The 20397-nt window shown below is 48.4% G+C and overlaps 1 protein-coding gene across 3 annotated transcripts in view; it reads left to right on the top strand.

Annotated features, from left to right (window-relative positions):
- The first annotated feature begins 250 nt into the window (after positions 1–250).
- The window catches only part of LOC118881085 (adipocyte plasma membrane associated protein), a 28798-nt gene continuing 8651 nt past the window's right edge, over positions 251–20397 (top strand). The window contains exons 1-4 of one of the 3 annotated variants that reach the window (XM_036825519.1): positions 282–409; positions 5974–6091; positions 8776–8892; positions 13410–13525. In XM_036825519.1, the coding sequence (XP_036681414.1) occupies positions 8813–8892; positions 13410–13525 (196 nt within the window). In that variant the 5' untranslated portion in view covers positions 282–409; positions 5974–6091; positions 8776–8812. Of the gene's footprint in view, positions 410–5973; positions 6092–8775; positions 8893–13409; positions 13526–20397 lie in introns of all 3 variants that reach the window. The other 2 variants (XM_036825518.1, XM_036825520.1) reach the window with 2 other exon arrangements.

Raw genomic sequence — 20397 nt, forward strand, 5'->3', positions numbered from 1 at the left:
CCCTTAACCCCATCGGTTAGGAAACGGCCACGGGATTCTTGGTGGGCCCCGCCTCGAGGTCAGACCGGACGTGAAAAGCTGGGACGGCTGGCGAGGACGCGGCGATGCAGACCCCAGAAGCCGCCGCCGGGATGGCGCGCTAGCTCGGACTCGCTGCGAAGCGCCTTGCAGCAACCCCCACCCCAGCGGCCGGAAGGGGCGGGATCCAAGTCACTTCCGCGCGCGGCCGAGGAGGGAGGCGGGGCCTGTTCGTCACTTCCGCGCGCCTGGCCGGAGGCAGGGGGGACGGGACCCAGGCAGCAAGGCGCGCGGGCGCCATGAGCGAGGCGGATGGGCTGCGGCAGCGCCGGGCCGTGCGGCCGCAGGTCGTCACGGACGATGCCCGGGTCCCGGAGGCCAAGGGCGGCAGGTAGGCCGGGCCCGGAGCGGGACCGTGACCCCGAGGCGGTGACAGCGGCGAGCGCCTCGTTTAGTCCCCGGGGACCTGGCTTCACGGGAGGAAGCGGGCTCTCGCCGCGCGGTGCACCTGCGGCCCTTCGGTCATTGCCCGGCTCCCGGGCCCCCCTTCCCCCGGCCCGGCCGCACTTTCCCGTGGGGACTTCTGCGGAGCAGCCCGGGGCGCGCGGAGAGGGCCTCCGCACCTGCCCTTCTTTCCGCGCCTTCAGGAAGAACGGGGAGCAGAAGGGACGTTGTTGGGCAGTTTTTGTGAGGGTCCAGCCTTGCACATTTTCCTGGTAGGGACGGAGATGCATAGGGTACTGTCGTTGTTGGTGCCTAATAAAGGAAATCTCAGGTCTTTGGTCTCGCTTCTTTTACCACCCTTCCGGAATTTAAATATGCTTTGCTTTGTTAGCTAAAAACTGAAGCATAAGCCTTTAAAATTCTTAAAATTCTCCTCTTAACTTTATGCCCTGAGTGTCCTAACTTTGGATTTTTAGGAAGAACCAAGAGGCCCCACACAGACCAAGCTCAAATTGTGGAACTGATTGACTTATATGTTGATAGAAATATTGGGACTATTTCTTGGAGTGCCAGCGGGTGTGGTACATACTGAATGCGGGACAGCTTTTGCCGAGAGAGACCGAATTTATTCCCTGATGATAATGAGAGGAACACATTTGAAGGAGAGACATAGCAGAGAGGAGCGTTTGGGCTCTAGAAAGGAGATTCATGGAGAGTTTTCAATAATATGAGTCTCGGGATCAGTGGAAAGGTCAGATATATGTTCTGTATATAGCCCTCACTGTAGGGCGATCAGCTTTCCTGGTTTGCCCTGGACTTTAGGACGTGGGACTCTAAGTGCTGACCCAGGGCAAACCAGGACAGGTTGGACGCCTTTTTGACTGTGGGTGTTGTGAAATCATCTGGTGATTACTTAGGAGCCTTTAGAGTAGACATGATCCGACTGGCAGTGCTGTGGTCCAGAAACTGTGCCAACACCGAGTCTCTACGCAGTCATGCCCAGGAGACCAGGAAGCAGCCAGCCCGGGTCTGTCTGGAGGTGCAGGGCATAGAGTGCCCGAGGGCACTCGTTCCATGGGCCCAACTCTCAGCTGGGCTCCCCCAGGCACTCCAGGCCCCAGGGCAGAGTTAATTCAATTGTTTTTCAGTTTCTCTGGGGGTTTCTTCCTTGATGGTAGGGTTAATCGAATGTTCCAAAGTCCTCACCTGTTGCTGGTCTTTCCCTGGGTGCCTTTTGCACTGTGTTGATTTAAGACATTTTCTTGGCTTTCCTGTGTTTCCCTCTTTCTCTTCTTTGCTCTTCTTCTGTATCTTTGTAACAGTCTCTTTCCTGTCACCCACCTTCTTTCCTATGTGTATATTGTAATTCTTTAGTTTTTTCTTATTTTTATCATGCAGTTCTTCTCTATTTTTCACTTCTTTGTGGTGGTTTCTAGTAGTTCATCTGATTGTCATCTTGAATTACCTTAAAAGTTGAGGGTTCACCCTAAGACGGGAAAACGTTGTGTATAATGGGTGAAATAAAGGAATCTGAAGGAAGTAGAAACGTGATGATGATAGAGTAAACTTTAGACGTGCTGAACAGAGTAAAGGAAGCCTTGAAGGACATACTGTTCAGTTAACAGAAGCAGGACAATAGATTTCGGTGGACAGGACATTGAATGATACCTTGCTCAGTCTCCTGACTCTTGGCATGAAAGGTGGCATTAGCTGTCTTTTCCTGATGAGGTCGTTGAGGTCTCTGTGAGTGACGTGGTTTATGTAAAGTTACAGAGGAATGGAGTCACAAGTGACATGAAAATGAATGAAGGACAGAATTGGCCGCTGGACAGTGAGAAGCATTGAGAAGAGTTGTGTGTGACTCTCAGGTTCCAGGTATCACCTTGGCACCTTGGGTTCCAGTCTCCCCTGGATTTGGGCCTAACAGGTTTTCCATAAAAATCACAGGTCTTTTTTGATCTCACTGAGTCTGTTGGTCAGGACTTCTTTCTGCGACTCAAGGCCCTGATGTCCTGTGTGCAGAAGTGGTTAGAGAACGCCCTCCGCCGCATTTGGCTGGTGCTGCAACAGGATTTTGTAAGTCGTGGCTGAGCCGATGGTAGTTGTCAAATCCTGTTGCGTCACTGTGATCGCTCTCTTGCCTTAGAGACTGTAGGAAATTTCAGGGTGCAGGTGTAGAGGTTGGGGCAAACAAGTTGATTTCCCAGATGGCACCTGGGAGGGAAGTTGCTGGCCTTCCGGATGTGTCAGCCCAGGTTGGGAAGGAGAGTAGGATGGGCACGTGCAGCACTTTGTCGGATGAATGGAGGGTCCTTTATTTGAGTGGACGCAGGGCAGGTGTGCGGTGGGGGCAGCCGTGCAGGAGAGGCAGAACTGGCTGACTGTGAGTTCACAGGAGCTGGCGGTGAGATGGACCTGCCAAAGAGTTAATGAACCTTGGGCTAAAACAACCATGTGCCCAGAGCCTGGGTGGGAAGCCCTCCGACCTCACCCCCAGGACCTGTGCACCCAGCAGTTACAGGCTCAGTGCCCAGGGGAGTGCAGCTCTCGCCTGTGCCGAGAGCTCGTTGAGTCCTGTGTTTCCTCGGCTGCATGGCTCTGCCCAGTGGTTTCTCCTGAAGTTTCTGGGCAGAGCTCATGGGTTTCGAGCCCTCCCCACCCTCTGCCCGACCTGCCGTACTGTTCCCCTGTGTGCTTGTCACTCCCTGGCGGGCCGTGTTTACACCAGGATGCACGGAGGGCGGGAACTTGATGGGGCCTGGCATGCCTGCCGTGTAGGGAGGTGGTCATTAAATGCTTGTGGGCTCCCAGGTGGTGCTGTCTGATGTGGCAGCCACTTGGCCACGTGTAGCTACTTAAGTCTAAATTAATTAAAATGAACCAAAATTAAAAATTTAGTCCCTTTTTGGTGTTATGGAGCGGGTTTGAGGGATACTGGGGCTGATGAAGGAAAGTGATGTGACTGTGGGGTGGCAGCAGCCCCATGAGCTTCGTGGGTGACACTGATGGGTTTGCGTGTGGGGGAATCTCACGGGGGAGGGGATGAGAGGCTCCCGGGTCAAGGCAGGTGGTCAGAGAGCTCCAAGGGCAGGAGTGGGGTGGGAGAGGCGAGGCTCTGTTTTATCGGTGGGTAATAGCTGTCTGGTGAGGTTTCACAGAGAATGCAAAGCAGGCAGGCTCTAAATGGCTAAAAATTTGTGTTTGGGCTATTTTTAAAGTAATTGGATACGTAAAGTTGGAGTTTGGCGCTGATGGGCCTTTTGAGCTAAGGTGTCTCAGCCTGCAGTGAGGAATTAAACTGCCTGGGGCCGAGCTGCTGTTTCTAAAACTTGACCCTGTGCAGAACTTTCCAAAGGGGCTGGCCGGCGGTCAGCCAGGGTGTTGATGGACTTCTTTCACTGGGGAGGGGTTTGGATCAGGTCAGCGGTGTCCGGCCGCACATCAGGCACAACTGGGGGGCTTGAACCTGCCAGACAGAATCTTGGGCCTTGTTTACAGCTGCCCCAGGGGAGGTGCCCCCCTCAGGAGCACTGGGCTGGGTGGCCTCCAAGTTCTTCTCCAGTTCTTTATACTCTCATTGTAAGAGGGGGCTGGCTGGGTCCCCAGCAGGGATGGGCTGTGTGGACACAGGCCTTTGTCTGAGTTCCGGCCGCCTTTCTAGCTGTATGCAGTTGCCTTCTGTCCTGGCTGGACTCCTCGTTTTCTCCGTCGTAGGAAGGGGCAACCAGGTCTTCAAGCACGCTGCCACAAACTCTAAATCACATTCCTAAATTAAGATTTTCAAATGTACACAACAGTGTAGAAAAGGAGAGTTAACAATATAGAGTCCGAGCTAGATGGGAAGGCTCTGTTTTATGTGGAATCGTGTTCGGCAAGGAAAAGGGGCGCTTTGGCCAGTGTCACCGTTTTCGTTGGTGAGTTTGCACAAGGCAGCTTCCCCTGAGGAGCAGGGGCCGGGGGTAGGGGGATTACATCAGCCCCCTTTGCAGGACGGCCCGTCCTTCTTTGTGGGGGCCCTGCGGAAGGGTTTGTGCGGTGCCGTGTGGCCCGCTCTTTGGGATTCCACTTTTAAAGGAACCACAGGACCAAGTCATTCCTGCCCTGCGCCCTTGCAGATGCCCTCTTGCTGTGCAGACACTGGCTGTGGCCATCACGCTGACAGACTGGGCACCGAGTGAGTGATGCATGTCCCAGCCTCTGAATGGGCGGTTTGCAGAGTTGGTCACTGACTTTGTTTACTTTCTTGACATCTTTGTTGAGGTGTAATTCACATACCATCAGTCACCAGTTTAGAATGTCCAATTCAGGGGTTTTTAGTTTATTCAGAGAGATTTGCAACAGTCATCACAGTCTAAGTTAAGAATATTTTCATCACCGTTAACTTTTTTTGAGGTGAAATTCACATAAAATAAAGGGAACCACCTCAGAGTGTACAGTTCAGTGATGTTTAGTGTTGGGCAACCACCACTCTGGTTTCAAAACTTTTCCTCATCCTATGAAACTCCTTGTTCCCATTAAGTAATCACTCCCCGTCTCCCCTCCCACCAAGTGTCCGTTAGCAGATGAGCGGATAAACTTTGGCAGGAGGTGCTGACACGTGCTGCAGCTTGGATGAAGCCGGGCACGTCGTGTTGAGCGCAGGGAGCGGCTCACAGAGGCCACACTGGTAGCTCCATTTACCCGAAACGCCCAGAAGGGCAGACACGGTCAGCTTGTGCAGAGTGTTTCAAACGCTACTCCAGGCTCCAGGTCAAGGCGTCTCCTCCTGTCCTCAGCAGGTGGCGTTGCTAGCAGTGACTGTGGGCTTGGGGTCAGACCTGGCCCTTGGTCTCGTCCTTCTGGCAGTGGGCCGTTCTCCGGCCACCGTGCCCCATCTGCTTCCCTCGTCCTGGAGCGGACGGTACAGTTCCGCCCGGTCACCCTCCTGAGCACGTTGCATGGCACCTCTTGTTTTCACTGTCTTTGTCGTCACCCTTTTCGGGGCCCTTGCTCCTTGCCCGTCGCAGGCCTCTCAGGTCGTGCCCACCTGCTGTTGTGTCTGGTGGTCAGTGCTGATCTGTGCCACGTGTGCACTGCATATTCTCTGTTCTTGTACCCTTGACCACGTGAGTCAGTCACGATAGAAGAAGGCTAATGGGGTTTCGAGACCGGCCTGGGAGGGAGGGGTTGCCTGATTTTCCCTTCCTGGTCACCTGTCTTCTGCCAGGAGCCTGGCAACTCGGCATTTCATCTGCTGGGGGTGCGTCCTCAACCCCATGCGAAAAGGGGGTTAGGAACAAAACTCGCTTTTTGGAGGTTATTAGAGGGAAAATAGGCGCAGTTTGGGACACTCATTAGCAGAAGGGAAGTGTCAAAGGTCAGCACTGTCTCCTGTGCATGAAGGTACAGGTGCATCTCAGTTCTGCTTGGAGGTGTCCCGGCTCGTCAGGTACAGGTGTGCTGTCCCCCTCACTGTGGGGCACAGTCAGCCCGGCTCTCTGCTGCCGCATGACAAGGTCTGCTTTCCTCCAGGTCTGGTCCTTGTCCTGGCATCCTCCTGAGGTCTCACCAGCGGTGCCTTCCGTGTCCGTGTTTCAGCTCACAGTCTGTTCTCACTTCGTCCTGAGCCCTTGCCAGCAGAGTCTTCAAGGTCCGTGTTTCTAACAACAGTCAGTTCGAAGAAATCTAGACCTTTTCTATCCTGCTCCTCACGATTCTTTCATCCTCCACCTACAGCTCGATTCCAGAGCTACTTCCTCATTTTTAGGTATTTGTTATAGCAGCGCCCCATTTCCAGGTAGCAGATTTAGTTTAATTAGAAAACTGTATTAGGACTTCCCTGGTGGCTCAGTGGTTAAGAATCCGCCTGCCAATGCAGGGGACACGGGTTCGAGCCGTGGTCCGGGAAGATCCCATATGCCGCGGAGCACCTAAGCCGTGTACCACAACTACTGAACCTGCGCTCTAGAGCTGGTGAGCCGCAGCTACTGAGCCCACATGCCACAACTACTGAAGCCCGCACGCCTGGAGCTTGTGCTCTGTAACAGAGACAAGCCACAGCAACGAGAAGCCCGCGCACCACAATGAAGAGTAGCACCCGCTCTCCGCAACTAAAGAAAGCCCGCACGCAGGAACGAAGACCCAACGCAGCCAAAAATAAATAATAATAAAAAAAAAAAAAAAACAAAACTGTATTAGTTTTCTGTGGCCGCCATGACAAGCAACCACACACTTAATGTAAACAACACAAATTGATTCTCTCACAGTTTTGGGCTCAGGAGTCATGCACAGTCTCACTTTGCTGAAACCAGGGTATCAGCAGGGCCACCACGTTCCTCCTGGCAGCTCTAAGGACAGTCTGTTCCTCCTGTTTAGACTGAGGGCAGGATTCAAGCACTTCAGCATGCTGTCCATGTGTCTGCAGGGGGCACTCTGTCATTCTTTCATTTCCACCTACCCCCAGTAGAAGCAGAACGATTTGTTTTCTGCTTTATTTGCTTATTAAAATCATGAGTGTTCAGAACCGGGTAGGACTTTGAGGTTACTCTGCCGCAAACCCCGAGTCACAGTGGGGAACCGTGGGCTTCGGGGTGCAGTAGCTCACCTGAAGTGGCGTGGCTGTAGTTGGGACAGTTGGGGCTGGCACCCAGGCCCCCACATTTCTGCATTCTACGTTGAAACCATCTTGTCAAAAGTCAAGTGAAACATTGCCCTCACGTCAAGTTGCTTTGTTAAGTGTGAGTCCTGATTTTTTTCAAGTCAACTTTTTTTTGGTAGAAAAAGATTTCCCACTTTAGGAGCTCATGGTTTTTTTTTTTTTTTAAATGTATTTATTTATTTATTTATTTATTTATTTATTTTGGCTGTGTTGGGTCTTCGTTTCTGTGCAAGGGCTCTCCAGTTGTGGCAAGCGGGGGCCACTCTTCATCGCGGTGCGCGGGCCTCTCACTATCGCGGCCTCTCCTGTTGCGGCCTCTCTTGTTGCGGAGCACAGGCTCCAGACGCGCAGGCTCAGCAATTGTGGCTCACGGGCCCAGCCGCTCCGCGGCATGTGGGATCCTCCCAGACCAGGGCTTGAACCCGTGTCCCCTGCACTGGCAGGCAGACTCTCAACCACTGCGCCACCAGGGAAGTCCCCAGGAGCTCATGATTTTAATTTGCTTTAAGTTACTCTTGATTTCAGGTGTTCAGTGAATTTGAATACCCTGATGCAAGGAAACAGTGATCCTGGTCAGTTTATTTCTTAGCAGGAGGCTTCACGTGCTCTCTGGTCCAGGGTGAGTGAGGATGTGTGTGAAGATTGTTGGAGAGGAGTTTCAGTCCCCAGTGGTCATTTGTCCCCACGCTTTGCTAGAGGTCCCAGGGCACTGTCAGGTCTCCCCACGACTTTCGCAGTAATGGCCTGGAGGTGTGATTTTGTAGGTTCTCTAACTGTCTGTATCTGTCAGGCTTCTCCCAGGCAGAAGAGCTGGGGTCACCTCTTGAGCTCTTAGAGGTGCGATGCCCAAAATGGATGGGGGTTGGATGCTCAGGATGTTCTGCTTCTGTTTCCTTTTTTTTTAATTACTTAATTAATTTTATTTATTTATTTATTATTTTTGGCTGTGTTGGGTCTTCGTTGCTGCACGTGGCCTTTCTCTGGTTGTGGCGAGGGAGGGCCGTTGCGGTGCGTGGGCTTCTTATTGCAGTGGCTTCTCTTGTTGCGGAGCACGGGCTCCAGGCGCGTGGGCTTTAGTAGTTGTGGCACTTGGGCTCAGTCGTTGTGGCGCGTGGGCTCTAGAGCGCAGGCTCAGTAGTTGTGGCGCACGGGCTTAGTTGCTCTGTGGCACATGGGATCTTCCCGGACCAGGGCTCGAACCTGTGTCCCCTGCATTGGCAGGCGGATTCTTAACCACCGCGCCACCAGGGAAGCCCTGTTTCCTTCTTGAGTTTGTCTCTGAGCGTTGCTTCTTTGAGTCCAGGTGGCCAGAGGTGGTGGCTCAGGGATGCTGTCTTCCCCGTGGATGAGGGTGGCTCCTCGCCTCAGTGCCACTCTCTCCTCTGTCACTTTGTGCCCATCAGTTCTTTGGGTTTGCCCACTTTTAACCTCTGCTAAAGGATCCAGGATACAGCTTAGCAGACTACCTGGGAAGTAACCGAGAAGAGTGTCCCACACGCTGAAAGGTTAACAAAAGAGCAAGGGCATGGAGTGCAGACACTGCTGACCTTCAGTCACTGGCATGGAGGTGGTGGCGGGCAGGCCGGGCGGGAGGGCTGCCCCTGCCCAGAGGGCCGAGACTGCGGCCACTCCGCCTGAGCCCTGCCCGGTGCCTTCGTGTGCTTTGTCTCTGGCAGCTCCTTCAGCGGCAGAGTGTTCCGAGCCACCTTCCTGATGCTGGCTGTGTTCCTCACCGTCCCCCTGCTCGGCGCCATGATGCTGCTGGACTCTCCCATAGACCCGCAGCCTCTCAGGTGAGCTGCTGCACAGCTTGGGGGGCTGGGGGTGCTGCTTGACAAAATATAGTAAACGGGCTGAAACGACTTCTCGACTGATAAACCAACCTGCTCTGAAAGGTAGGTTATTAGGGAAAATAGAGATCTGTGATTTCTTTAGTGCCTGTGTTTCATGTTAAGTTAGATGTTGTACAGTATTATCCGTGTTACTGTTTTAAAAACAAAACTGTACAAACCAAAATTAAAAACCAGAAAAATCCCAAACAAGAGAAGCTTAAGTGTTAGAGATGATTAACCTGAATTCATTTGAAGTGTCAAAAGCACACATAAACGAAGGTTAAGTTCAAGTTGCCTTCTTTAAATTTTTTAAGTAGCTGATTTTTTTTTTTTATTGATAAGTGCTGTTTGTTCAGCAGTCACAAGTATGTTTGCTGGAATAAGGATTTATAAGTAGCTGATTTTTAGTAAATCTTGTAATTACTGTTCTATTTTTCCTAACTTACCCTTTATCAGTGGGGATCTGTGGGTAATGCAGTCCGTTATAACTTGAAAAAATAGTATACACCTCAGGGTCTCGTGAATGTATTCACATTTGTAATTACAGTCACGCAGAGCCAGGCTCCTCTTGGTGTGATTATTTATGACATCAGGGGCTGTGCAGTCTGCTTCAGTAAGTTCCTTTTTCCCCTCCGAACCACCCAGGGTCATGAGGCTGTCTGAAGTTTACTGTGAGTGAGTTCATGTAAGACTTAAAAGCTTCAGATAAGAACCCTGTCTCAGTATAGAGAGAATCTAACAGGTACAACTGAATAACACGTTGGTGGTTTGTGAGTGAGAGTTGAGGCTTCATAGTGGGTGGTGTGTTGGGCGTCCTCTCCAACGGGCTCCCTCCTGCCGACCCCCTCACTGTGTAGAAGGATGCGGCTAAGCCTGCCCCAAATGCAGACTGCCTGGGCCTTTCTGGATAATCCAGTTGGCCAGGCGGGAGCGTGAATTGTGTCCACAGCTGGGGATCAAAACCTGGGCTGGGGAGCTGGCCTTGGAGAGAGGAGGCAGCGGGGAGCAGGTGAGCATCCGGCGTCTGAGGGGACGGGGAGGATTAGAGCTTCCGTGACCGAAGACCTGTGGTCTCAGTAGAGGTCATTTATTGTGCAGAGTGGTGAAGAAATTCGGGGAAAGAAGGTGTGAAGTCCTGACAGCCTGGAGGGGAGCGAGGTCAGGAAGGCTTTGAGGTTGTGCAGAGTGAGCCCTGTCTGTGGAGTAGATGTGCCGGGTGAGGAGAAACCCAGAGAAACTGGTGTGGCTGACGGGCCTCTCCAGGGCTCAGAGTTAGGGAATGACTGGCTCCCACATTGGGGGTGTGGGCCCCCAAAGCCAGAACGAAGGCAGAAGGCTGGCAGATGGTGAGAACGGGAACGATCTGAGGTTTGGGGAAAAGTGCTGATGACAGCAGCAAACAGGACTTTTGTAAAACTCCCTTCAGAGCAAAATGAGCAAGGAAGGGGGAGACCCACCGACTGGGGCGAGCGGTGCAGTCTCAGTGCTGGTGGGGCTCAGTTGGCGGAGGTGTCCTGGGGGCTCTGTCTGCAGGGGATTCAGGAAAACAGAGGACAGACAGACCCAGAGGGTGCAAGGCCAGGGGAGACCCTTCCAGGGTGGCTTGTTATGCAGTTGGTGGCAGTCCTTAGGGAGCAGAGTCACCGGGAAGGCTGCCAGACTTGGCCAGATCCTGCTGTGCACAGCAGCCTTCTTTTCCTCGTTAGGAAGACTGGGGACTAGTGGACACGACACACGTGACATCCCGATTCCTGGAGGGTGTTGCCCAGTGTCCGTCAGGGTACATTTTCCATGTGGAGAGATGGGAGCACAGTGGTTGTGGTCACCTGTGGTTGGCACGGGCGCAGGAAACTTGCATCAGCTCAGTGGTCCTCACGGCACAGGAGCGTCTGCTCGTGGAACCAGAGGGGTTGGGGTGGCTCAAAGGTTTCCTGAGCACCTCTGAGGAGCCCAGTGTGTCTCCCTACCGAAGGGGTCAGGGGGCATGGGACACTGTCTCTCTCCTTCCCCTGCAGGTCTCCCGTGGGCCTTGCCTGAGTTTTATTTTTTGTGTTTCTATTTGCTCCTCACATCCCTGACCACCTGTAGCACTTTGTTGCTACGATTTATTTATTATCTTTGAGTTTTACAGTTTCACCCTGCTAATAAAATACATACTTTTGACAGTAATGGTAATAGCTTTCAGTTGCTAGAAGAATTACTATTCCTGTTGGTTTTTTAAATCATAGCCACAAAAATCTCTTCTTTAAAACAGTGTTTTTTATGTTAAATTTTACAGGAACTGAAAAATATGGTTTAAATATGGCAGAAACAGTCCTATCCTTTTATGAAAAATAATGTTTCTGTTCCTTTCTGGATGGAAGCTGAGTCCTTCCACAAAGTGGTGGGTGGAGGCTGCGGTGACCACTGCTGAATTGGGGCCCATGGGCCGTGTCCTGGCCACATGCTTGTGAGACACATTCACAGCTCACAGTCGGGGGGACATTTCATCAGTTCGATCTCGGAAGGAAGACGAAAGAGTGATCCTGATCAGATGGAACCATGGGGAGAAACAGGATAAAATTGGAAACTGAGCGTAAGTGGTGACTGAAGTTAGGGGGAGTAGCACGAGTGAATAGGAGTTAACAATTAATGAGTCAATGCGAGTCCACGGGACCTGGGCCGGCCCGAGGTGCTGGGCTGGGCCTCCTGGTCTGCTGTTCCCTGATGCTTCTGCGCCCAGCGGCAGATTACTCAGGCTCCTTGGGGGCAGGGACAGCGCGTGATACACTGAGTAGTTTGATGCTGCAGCCGTTCCCTGAGGACTTCCTGAGTGTAGGGAACCCGGCAGCGTCCACGTGGGCAGAGGGAGGTTGAGTCTCAGGGGAGGCTTCTCTGCCACTGCTCTGTGTGCTTGTCTGTTGTTCCGTTTACACATGTACCTGCGCCTCGGGAGGTGTGACCTTCCCGGGCAGAGTTTGAAGCCAAGTGTGTTGCAGGTCATGGTCCTGCTCTCCCCCTTTGGAAATAAAACTCCTTAGTTAACCCAAGAGTGTATTTTTTTTTTTTTTTCCAAGAGTGTATTTTTGAAAAGCAGGTAGAAAGCCATAATTGGGAGGCAGCAGAGGGTGAAGCGGGGGGATTTAATTTGGGGGGAGTTGTGCTGTGTCTTGAGTAGGGGGCGGAAGGGAGTGAAGAGCTCTGCCTGGAGGGGGATGGGGGTGGAGAGTTCGCACATCGCCACCCCCCAGCCACCCACCCCCCCTTGGTTGTCCCACTCTGGTGGGCGAGGTGGGGGAGAAGTGGGAGCTCTCCCCCATTCTTCCCTCCCTCCCTCCCACGGTACTCCCTGGGAGCCTCCTGGGTGCCAGGTGTTCAGGATACAACAGGGAAAAAACACAACAAATTCCTGATCTCGTGTGTTCTTGTGGGGACAGACAGTCGACATAGAGAAGTGAGAGCTGAAAAGTGCTGCCAACAAAGTCGAGTGGGGTGGGGTCTGTGCTTCTGGGGGCGGTGTTGGGCGCTAAATTGGGTGGTGGGAGCAGGCTTCACTGAGAAGGTTATGGGGAGGAGGCAGCAGACTTAGGATGGGAGATGCCTGGTGCCCTCAGGGACCAGCAGGGAGGCAGAGTGAGGGGAGGAGAGGAGGCTGTGGCCGGACTTCAGGGCGAGGAGCTCATGGAAGACCTTGGCTCCGGGGGAGAGGGCCCGTTGCAGGGGTTTGAGGGGCGGATGCCGTGATCTGACTGTTTCCCAAGGTGCAGGGGGGCTGCTGGGTTGCGAGCAGACTGTGGAGGACAAGGGAGGAGGTGGGGAGGGAAGATGGTGGCATGGACCAGGCTGGCAGCAGAGGACCTGACTTGTACAGGCGCCATCAGCAAGAGTTGCTGACGGGTTGGGAGAAACGGCGTATTTGCCTGTGGATGGAGAGGGGAGAGCTCCTGGGGCTGCTTCTGCGTGCGGGGAGGGGTCCAGGCCACAGAGGGAGCTGGGGTCCCCCCGAGAGTGACAGGCGGGAGACAGGTGCGCGTGTGCGGACGCTGGGGCTGTGGCGCCAGGCCCAGCCGTCTTCTGTCCCCTCTGTGGAGTGGGAGGTGAGGCTGTCACTGTGAAATGTCCACTCCGCTCCCTCTGTCTCAGCGGGACCCAGATGGCCTGGCAGGCCGGGGGAGAATAAAGGCCTGGGTGTGTGAACCGGAAGGTGGAGCAGGTTGGATGGGTGGGCGGAGGCCCGGTGGCCTCGGGTGGCTGCGCGTGTGGAGTTCTTGCAATCAGCCACGCTTATGTTCTCAGTTCTCTTTTGTGCTATGACCTGTCCTGATATCCCAGGAAGTTCTTTTTCTTAACTTGTGCTTCTGGCAACTAAGGATGTTATTGGAACGTGTGCGCTTTGTCAAAGAATGGGGAGTTATGCGTGTAGGTCCTTGTAGGTCCTCTGTAAATACTTTCTTCATGTACTTTTATAGACAAATCCCTATAATTGCGTTATTTTACAGCTTCAAAGAACCCCCGCTCTTGCTTGGTGTCCTGCAACCAAATACGAAGTTACGACAGGCGGAAAGGCTTTTTGAAAATCAGCTTGTTGGGCCAGAGTCCATAGCACATATCGGGGGTAAGTAGACCCCTGGGACTTGGCGCTGTCTGTTGCCTGAGTGGGGTCCTGTGGGGGCAGCTCTGTGGGGAGCCCCGGGCAGCCTTCTTGGCTGCGGTCGTGTGCGTGTTTGTCTACCAGATGCCCTGCGGGAGCCTGTCACCTCTCCGAGTTGCAGGCCATTTTAGTGCTGGGTGATTTTGAGTTCATGTCTGTGAAGCATTTTATTCTGCTCAAACTGTTGGACCCTTTAAAATGAAAGGAGAAAGGAAAAAATGTGGACAAACATTGGTGTTTAGTTCATTTATCACATTGGGTAGGTGTTACTTGATAGGACATTCCTAGCACAGATTGTCTTTGTGTAGATTTCATTTTTGAAAAGAACAGGAACCATTCTCAATATTTCCACTTTTTTTTTAAAGCTCACTTTGGTGGGTACATTTAAGGGTAACCATCTGCTTCAAACTTGCCCAAACCTAAGAACTGGAATAGGGTCTGGTTCTAATTCTTGAGTCTGTAGCAACCTGGAACAGGTCTTTTCTGTCTGTTAGAGTGAGAATTAAGCTCAGGAATCAAAAAATATAGTTAATGAAAAGGTTGCTGAGGGTTGAGGCATGAGGATTTCCCAGCCACTTCTTACCTCGGCTCACTGGCCGTCTTTCCAAAGCACGGTGGAACGGCTGTGGGCATGGACGGCCAGTGTGCTTCTGTTTCCTTCCGAAGGCCTGTCAGGCCCACGCCTCCACCTCTGTTGCTGTGGACCAGCCCCTCTTTCCCAGCCCTACTGTTTGGCTGGCCCGAGGACTGGGTGTTTCTGCAGTTGGTGGTTTCTCTTTGGCAAAGTCAGAATTGTTCAGGAGGGATGGGCACTTCGTGATAGAGCTTCATATTTCTCTTAAAAAGATTTTGATGTTTATTAATTTCACAGATTTTGTGTTTTTGGTTAAAAAAACCAGTATTGACATTTAAAACTGGAACTTTGAGGAGTTATAGTGATTTTTAAAAAAATCTCTCAGAGGATGCTTTTCTTGTCTTTTCTACTTGGCCTGATGCCTCATCTTGCTCTGTCATCACGCCTCCCTTTTCTCTCTTAAAGGAGCTGCTTGTCCTTTGGTGATATTTCTGGTTACCCCCTGCAGGTGTGAACCGCACAAAGGCCCCGGGGACCCACTGCTACTGGCAGTGGAGGGAGGCACTAGCCTCAGGAGGTGCCGATGAACATCCTTTAATTTTTTAAATAGACTTTATGTTTTAGAGCAGTTTTGGAGTCACAGCAAAATTGAGGGGAAGGTACAGAGATTTACCGTGTATCCCCTACCCCCTACTTGCCCCATTATTATTATTTTTTAAAATTTATTTATTTTATTTGTTTATATTTTGCTGCATCGGGTCTTCGGTTGCTGTGCACGGGCTTTCTCTAGTTGCGCTGAGCGGGGGCTACTCTTCGTGCGGTATGTGGGCTTCTCATCCCAGTGGCTTCTCTTGTTGTGGAGCACGGGCTCTAGGCGCGGGGGCTTCAGTAGTTGTAACATGCGGGCTCAGTAGTTGTGGCTCACGGGCTCTAGAGCGCAGGCTCAAGTTGTGGTGCACAGGCTTAGTTGCTCCGCGGCATGTGGGATCTTCCTGGACCAGGGCTTGAACCTGTGTCCTGTGCATTGGCAGGCGGATTCTTAACCACTGCGCCACCAGGGAAGCCCCTTGCCCCGTTATTAACATCTCCCATGAGATGGTACATTTGTTTTAATTGATGACCCTCCATTGACACATCATCATAACCAGATTCCACAGTTTACATTAGGGTTCACTCGTGGTGTGTACGTTCTATGGGTTTGGACAAATGTTTAATGACATGCATTCATCATTATAGTATCATACAGAGAATTTTTACTGCCCCTCCAGAAATTCTCTGTGCTCCACCTCTTCATGCCTCTCTGCCCCCAGCCTCTGGCAACCACTGGTCTGTTTCCTGTCTCCTTAGTTTTGCCTTTTCCAAATGTCTTAGAGTTAGAATTATACAGCATATAGTCTTTTCAGATTGACTTCTTTTACTTAACTGATATGCATTTAAGGTTCCTCCATGTCTTTTCATGGCTTTATAGCTCATTCCTTTTTATTGCTGAATAATATTCCGTTGCCTGGATGTAGCATAGTTTATTTTTCCATTCACCTACTGGAGGACATTTTGGTTGCTTCCAAGGTTTGGAAATTATAAATAAACCTGCTGTAAACATCTGTGTGCAAATTATTTTGTGGACTTAAGTTTTCAGTTCATTTGGGCAAATACCAAAATAATTGCTGGATCATATAGTAAGAGTATGTTTAGTTTCATAAGAAACTGCCAAACTGCCTTTCAAAGTGGCTGTACCATTTTGCATTCCCCCCGAGCAATGAATGAGAGTTCCTGTTGCTCCACATCCTCGCCAGCATTTGGTGTTGTCAGTGTTCTGGATTTTGGCCATTTTAATAGGTGTGAAGTGGTATCTCATGGCTGTTTTAATTTGCAATTTCCTGCTGACATATGATGTGGAGCATCTTTTCATGTGCTTATTTGCCATCTGTATATCTTCTGTGGTGAGGTGTCTGTTTAAGTCTTTGGGATATTTTTAAAATTGGATTGTTCATTTTCTTATTGTTGAGTTTTAAGAGTTCTTCATATATTTTGGATACAAGTTCTTTATCAGATGCATCATTTGCAGATATTTTCTCCCAGTCTGTGGCTTATCTTCTTATTCTCTAGACGGTGTCTTTCTCAGAGCAGAAGTTTTTAGTTTTGATGAAGTCCAGCTTATAAATTCTTTCTTTCATGGATTATGTCTTTGGTTTTATATTTAAAATGTCATCACCACACCCAAAGTCAACTAAGTTTTCTCCTTTTTTATCTTCTAGGAGTTTTGTAGTTTTGTGTTTTACTTGATCTAGGTCTATGATCCATTTTGAGTTAATTTTTGTGAAGGGTGTGAGGTCTGTGTCTAGGTTCATCTTTTTGCAGGTGAATGTCCAGTTGTTCCAGCAACATTTGTTGAAGAGACCATCTATACCTCATTATATTGCCTTTGCTTCTTTGTTAGAGATGAGTTGTGGATCTATTTCTGGGCTCTGTATTCTGTTACTTTGATCTATTTGTCTGTTCTTTTGCTATTACCACACTGCCTTCATTATTGTAGCTTTATAGTAAGTCTTGAAGTCAGGTAGTGTCTGTCCTCCAGCTTTTTGTGTTGGCTATTCTGGGTCTTTTGCTTCTCCATATAAGCATTAGAATCATTTTGTGGATATCTACAAAATAGCTGCTTGGTATTGCTTTGAATCTATAGATCAAGTTGGGAAGAACCTCTTGACAATGTTGAATCTTCCAATCCATGAACATGGAATATCTCTCCTTTTATTTAGTTCTTTGATTTCTGTTATCAGAGTTCCATGGTTTTCCTCATCTAGATCTTGTACATATTTTGTTATATTTAAACCAAATACTTCATTCTTTTGGAAGCTAGTGTAAATGGTATTCTGATTTTAATTTCAAATTTCACTTGTTCATTGCTGGTATGTAGGAAACTGATTGACTTTTGTATATTATCTTTGTGTCCTGCAACCTTGCTATAATTGCTTATTAGTTCCAGGAATTTTTGTTGTTGTTGATCCTTTGGGATTTTTGACATAAACAATCATGTCATCTACAAGTGAAGATAGTTTTATTTTCTCCTTCCCAATAAGTATACCTTTTATGTCCTTTTCTGGTCTTATTGCTTTAGCTAGAACTTTCAGTCCAGTATTGTAAAGGAGTGATGAGAGCAGACATCCTTGCTTTGTTCCTGATTTTAGTGGGAAAGCATCTAGTTTTCACCATTAAGTATGATGTTAACTGTAGGTTTTTTGTAGATATTCTTTATCAAGTTGAGGAAGTTACCCTGTACTCCTAATTTGCTAAAAGTTTTTATCATGAAATGAGTGTTGGATTTTTGTCAATGCTTTTTCTGCATCTATTGATATGTTCATGTAGTTTTTCTTTAGTCTGTCGATATTGTGGATTACTTAACCGATTTCAAATGCTAAACTAGCCTCGCGTACTTGGGATAAATCCCACTTGGTTGGGGCGTATAATTCTTTTTATACATTGTTGGATTTGATTTGCTAATATTTTCTTGAGGATTTTTGCATCTTTGTACATGAGAGATGTCGGTCTGTAGTTTTCTTTTTTAATTTATTTTTATTTATTTATTTTTGGCTGCGTTGGGTCTTCGTTGCTGCGCGAGGGCTTTCTCTAGTTGCGGTGAGCGGGGGCTACTCTTCATTGCAGTGTGCGGGCTTCTCAGGTGGCTTCTCTTGTTACGGAGCATGGGCTCTAGGTGCGCGGGCTTCAGTAGTTGTGGCACGCAGGCTCAGTGGTTGTGGCTCGCTAACTCTAGAGCACAGGCTTGGTAGTTGTGGCGCACGGGCTTAGTTGCTCCGCGGCATGTGGGATCTTCCTGGACCAGGGCTCGAACCCATGTCCCCTGCATTGGCAGGCAGATTCTTAACCACTGCGCCACCAGGAAAGTCCGGTCTGTAGTTTTCTTGAAATGACTTTGTCTGGTTTTGGTATTAGGGTGATGCTGGCTTCATAGAATGAGTTAAGAAGTATTTCCTCTGCTTCTGTTTTCTGGAAGAGATTATAGAAAATTGGTATCATTTCTTCCTTAAATGTTTAGTAGAATTCATCAGTGAACCCATCTCAGCCTGGTACTGTTTTAGAAGGTTATTAATTATTGATGCATTTCCTCAATAGATAAAGACCTATTCAGATTGTTTCTTTTCTTCTTGTGTGAGTTTTGGCAGATTGTGTCTTTCAAGGAATTGGACCATTTCATCTACATTATCAAATTTGTGGACATAGAGTTGTTCATAGTGTTCCTTTATTATCCTTTTAATGTCCATGGGGTCTATAGTGATGTTCCCGCTTTCATTTCTGATATTGGTAATTTCTGTCTTTTCTCTTTTTTGTTAGCCTGGCTAGAGGATTATTTATTGGGTTGGCCAAAAAGTGTGTTTGGGTTTTCCGTAGCATCTTACGGAAAAACCCAAACAAACTTTTGGGCCAACCCAGTATTTTATTGATTTTTCAAAGAACCAGCTTTTGTTTTGGTGATTTTTCTCTATTGATTTCCTGTTTTCAGTTTCATTGATATATGCTCTAATTTTTATTATTTCTTTCTTCTGCTTACCTGGGGTTTCATTTGCTCTTCTTTTTCTAGTTTCCTAAGATGGAAGCTTAGATGATTGATTTTAGTTCTTTTTTCTTTTCTAATATATGCCTTTGATGCTACAACTTTCTTTCTAAGCCCTGCTTTCTCTGCAGCCAGAAAATTTTGATAAGTTGTATTTTCATTTTAATTTAGTTCAAAATGTTTTCTAATTTCTCTTGAGATTTCTTCTTTGACTTATGTGTTATTTAGAAGTTCACGTTGTTTAATCTCCAAGTATTTTGTGATTTTCCAACTCTCTTTCTGTTATTGATTTCTAGTTTAATTTCATTTTGGTCTGAGACCAGACGTTGTATGATTTTTATTCTTTTAAATTTGTTAAGGTGTGTGTTGTGGCCCAGAATATGGTCTGTCTTGGTGAATGTTCCATGTGAACTTGAGAAAAATATATATTCTGCTGTTGTTTGGATGAGGTAGTTGATATCCAGTTAATCAGTGATGCTGTTGAGTTCAACTGTGTCTTTACTAATTTTCTGTCTGTAGGATCTTTCCATTTCTTTTTATTTTTTTTATATCGAAGTATAGTTGATTTTCAACATTGTGTTAATTTCTGCTGTACAGCAAAGTGACTCAGTTACACATATGTATACTTTCTTTTTCATATTCTTTTTCATTATGGTTTATCCCAGGACATTGAATATAGTTCCCTGTGCTGTACAGTCAGACCTTGTTGTCCATCAGTATCTGTCCATTTCTGAGAGAGGTATGCTGAGGTCTCCTCCCCTAATCATGGATTCATCTGCTTCCTTACAGTTCTGTCAGTTTTGCCTCATGTATTTTGATGTTTGTTTTTAGGCACATACATGTTAAGGACTGTTATGTCTTCTCTACAGTTGACCCTTTGTCATTACGTGGAGGCCTTCTTTATCCCTGATTGTGTTCCTAGGTCTGCAGCTGCTCTGAGATTAATAGAGCTACTCCAGCTTTCTTTTGATTAGTGTTAGTGTAGTGTATCTTTCTCTGTCCCTTCATTTTTAATCTATATGTGTCTGTATATCTAAAGAGGGTTTCTTGTAGACTGCATATAGTTGGGTCTTGTTTTTTGATACACTCTGACAGTCTCTGTTTTTTAATTGGGGTTTTTCTACCATTGATGTTGAAAATGATAATTGATATACAGTTGACCCTTGAACAAGTCAGGTTTGAACTGTGTGGGTCCACTTACACGTGGATTTTTTTCCAGTAAATACATTCTGCAGCACTACTCGATCCGCAGTTGCTTAAATCCACGGGTGCGGAACCTTGTGATGCAGAACCTCTCGAATGCAGGACCTGGAGGGTGTGAGGGCTGACTATAAAGTTATACAGACTTTCGACTGTGCACAGGGTTGACACCCCTAACTCCCAGGTTGTTCAAGGGTTAACTGTAGTTGGATTACTATCTCCCATATTTGTTACTGTTTTCTATTCATTGCCTTTGTTTTTTTATTTCTTATTTTCTCTTCTACTTTCCTTCTGACTTTGTAGTTTCAGCTGAACATTTATGATTCTATTTTCTCTCCTTCACATATCAGTTATACTTATTTTAAAAACTTTTTTTAGTGGTTGCCCTAGAGTTTGCAATATACATTTAAAAATATGGAGCATTTCATGAATTTGCACATCATCTTTGTGGTTCCAGTTCTAGTGTATGTGCTGCTGAAGTGAGCACTTAATTTT

Source organism: Balaenoptera musculus, chromosome 15 (genome assembly GCF_009873245.2).
Source record: "Balaenoptera musculus isolate JJ_BM4_2016_0621 chromosome 15, mBalMus1.pri.v3, whole genome shotgun sequence".
In the NCBI taxonomy this organism is placed as follows: domain Eukaryota; kingdom Metazoa; phylum Chordata; class Mammalia; order Artiodactyla; family Balaenopteridae; genus Balaenoptera; species Balaenoptera musculus.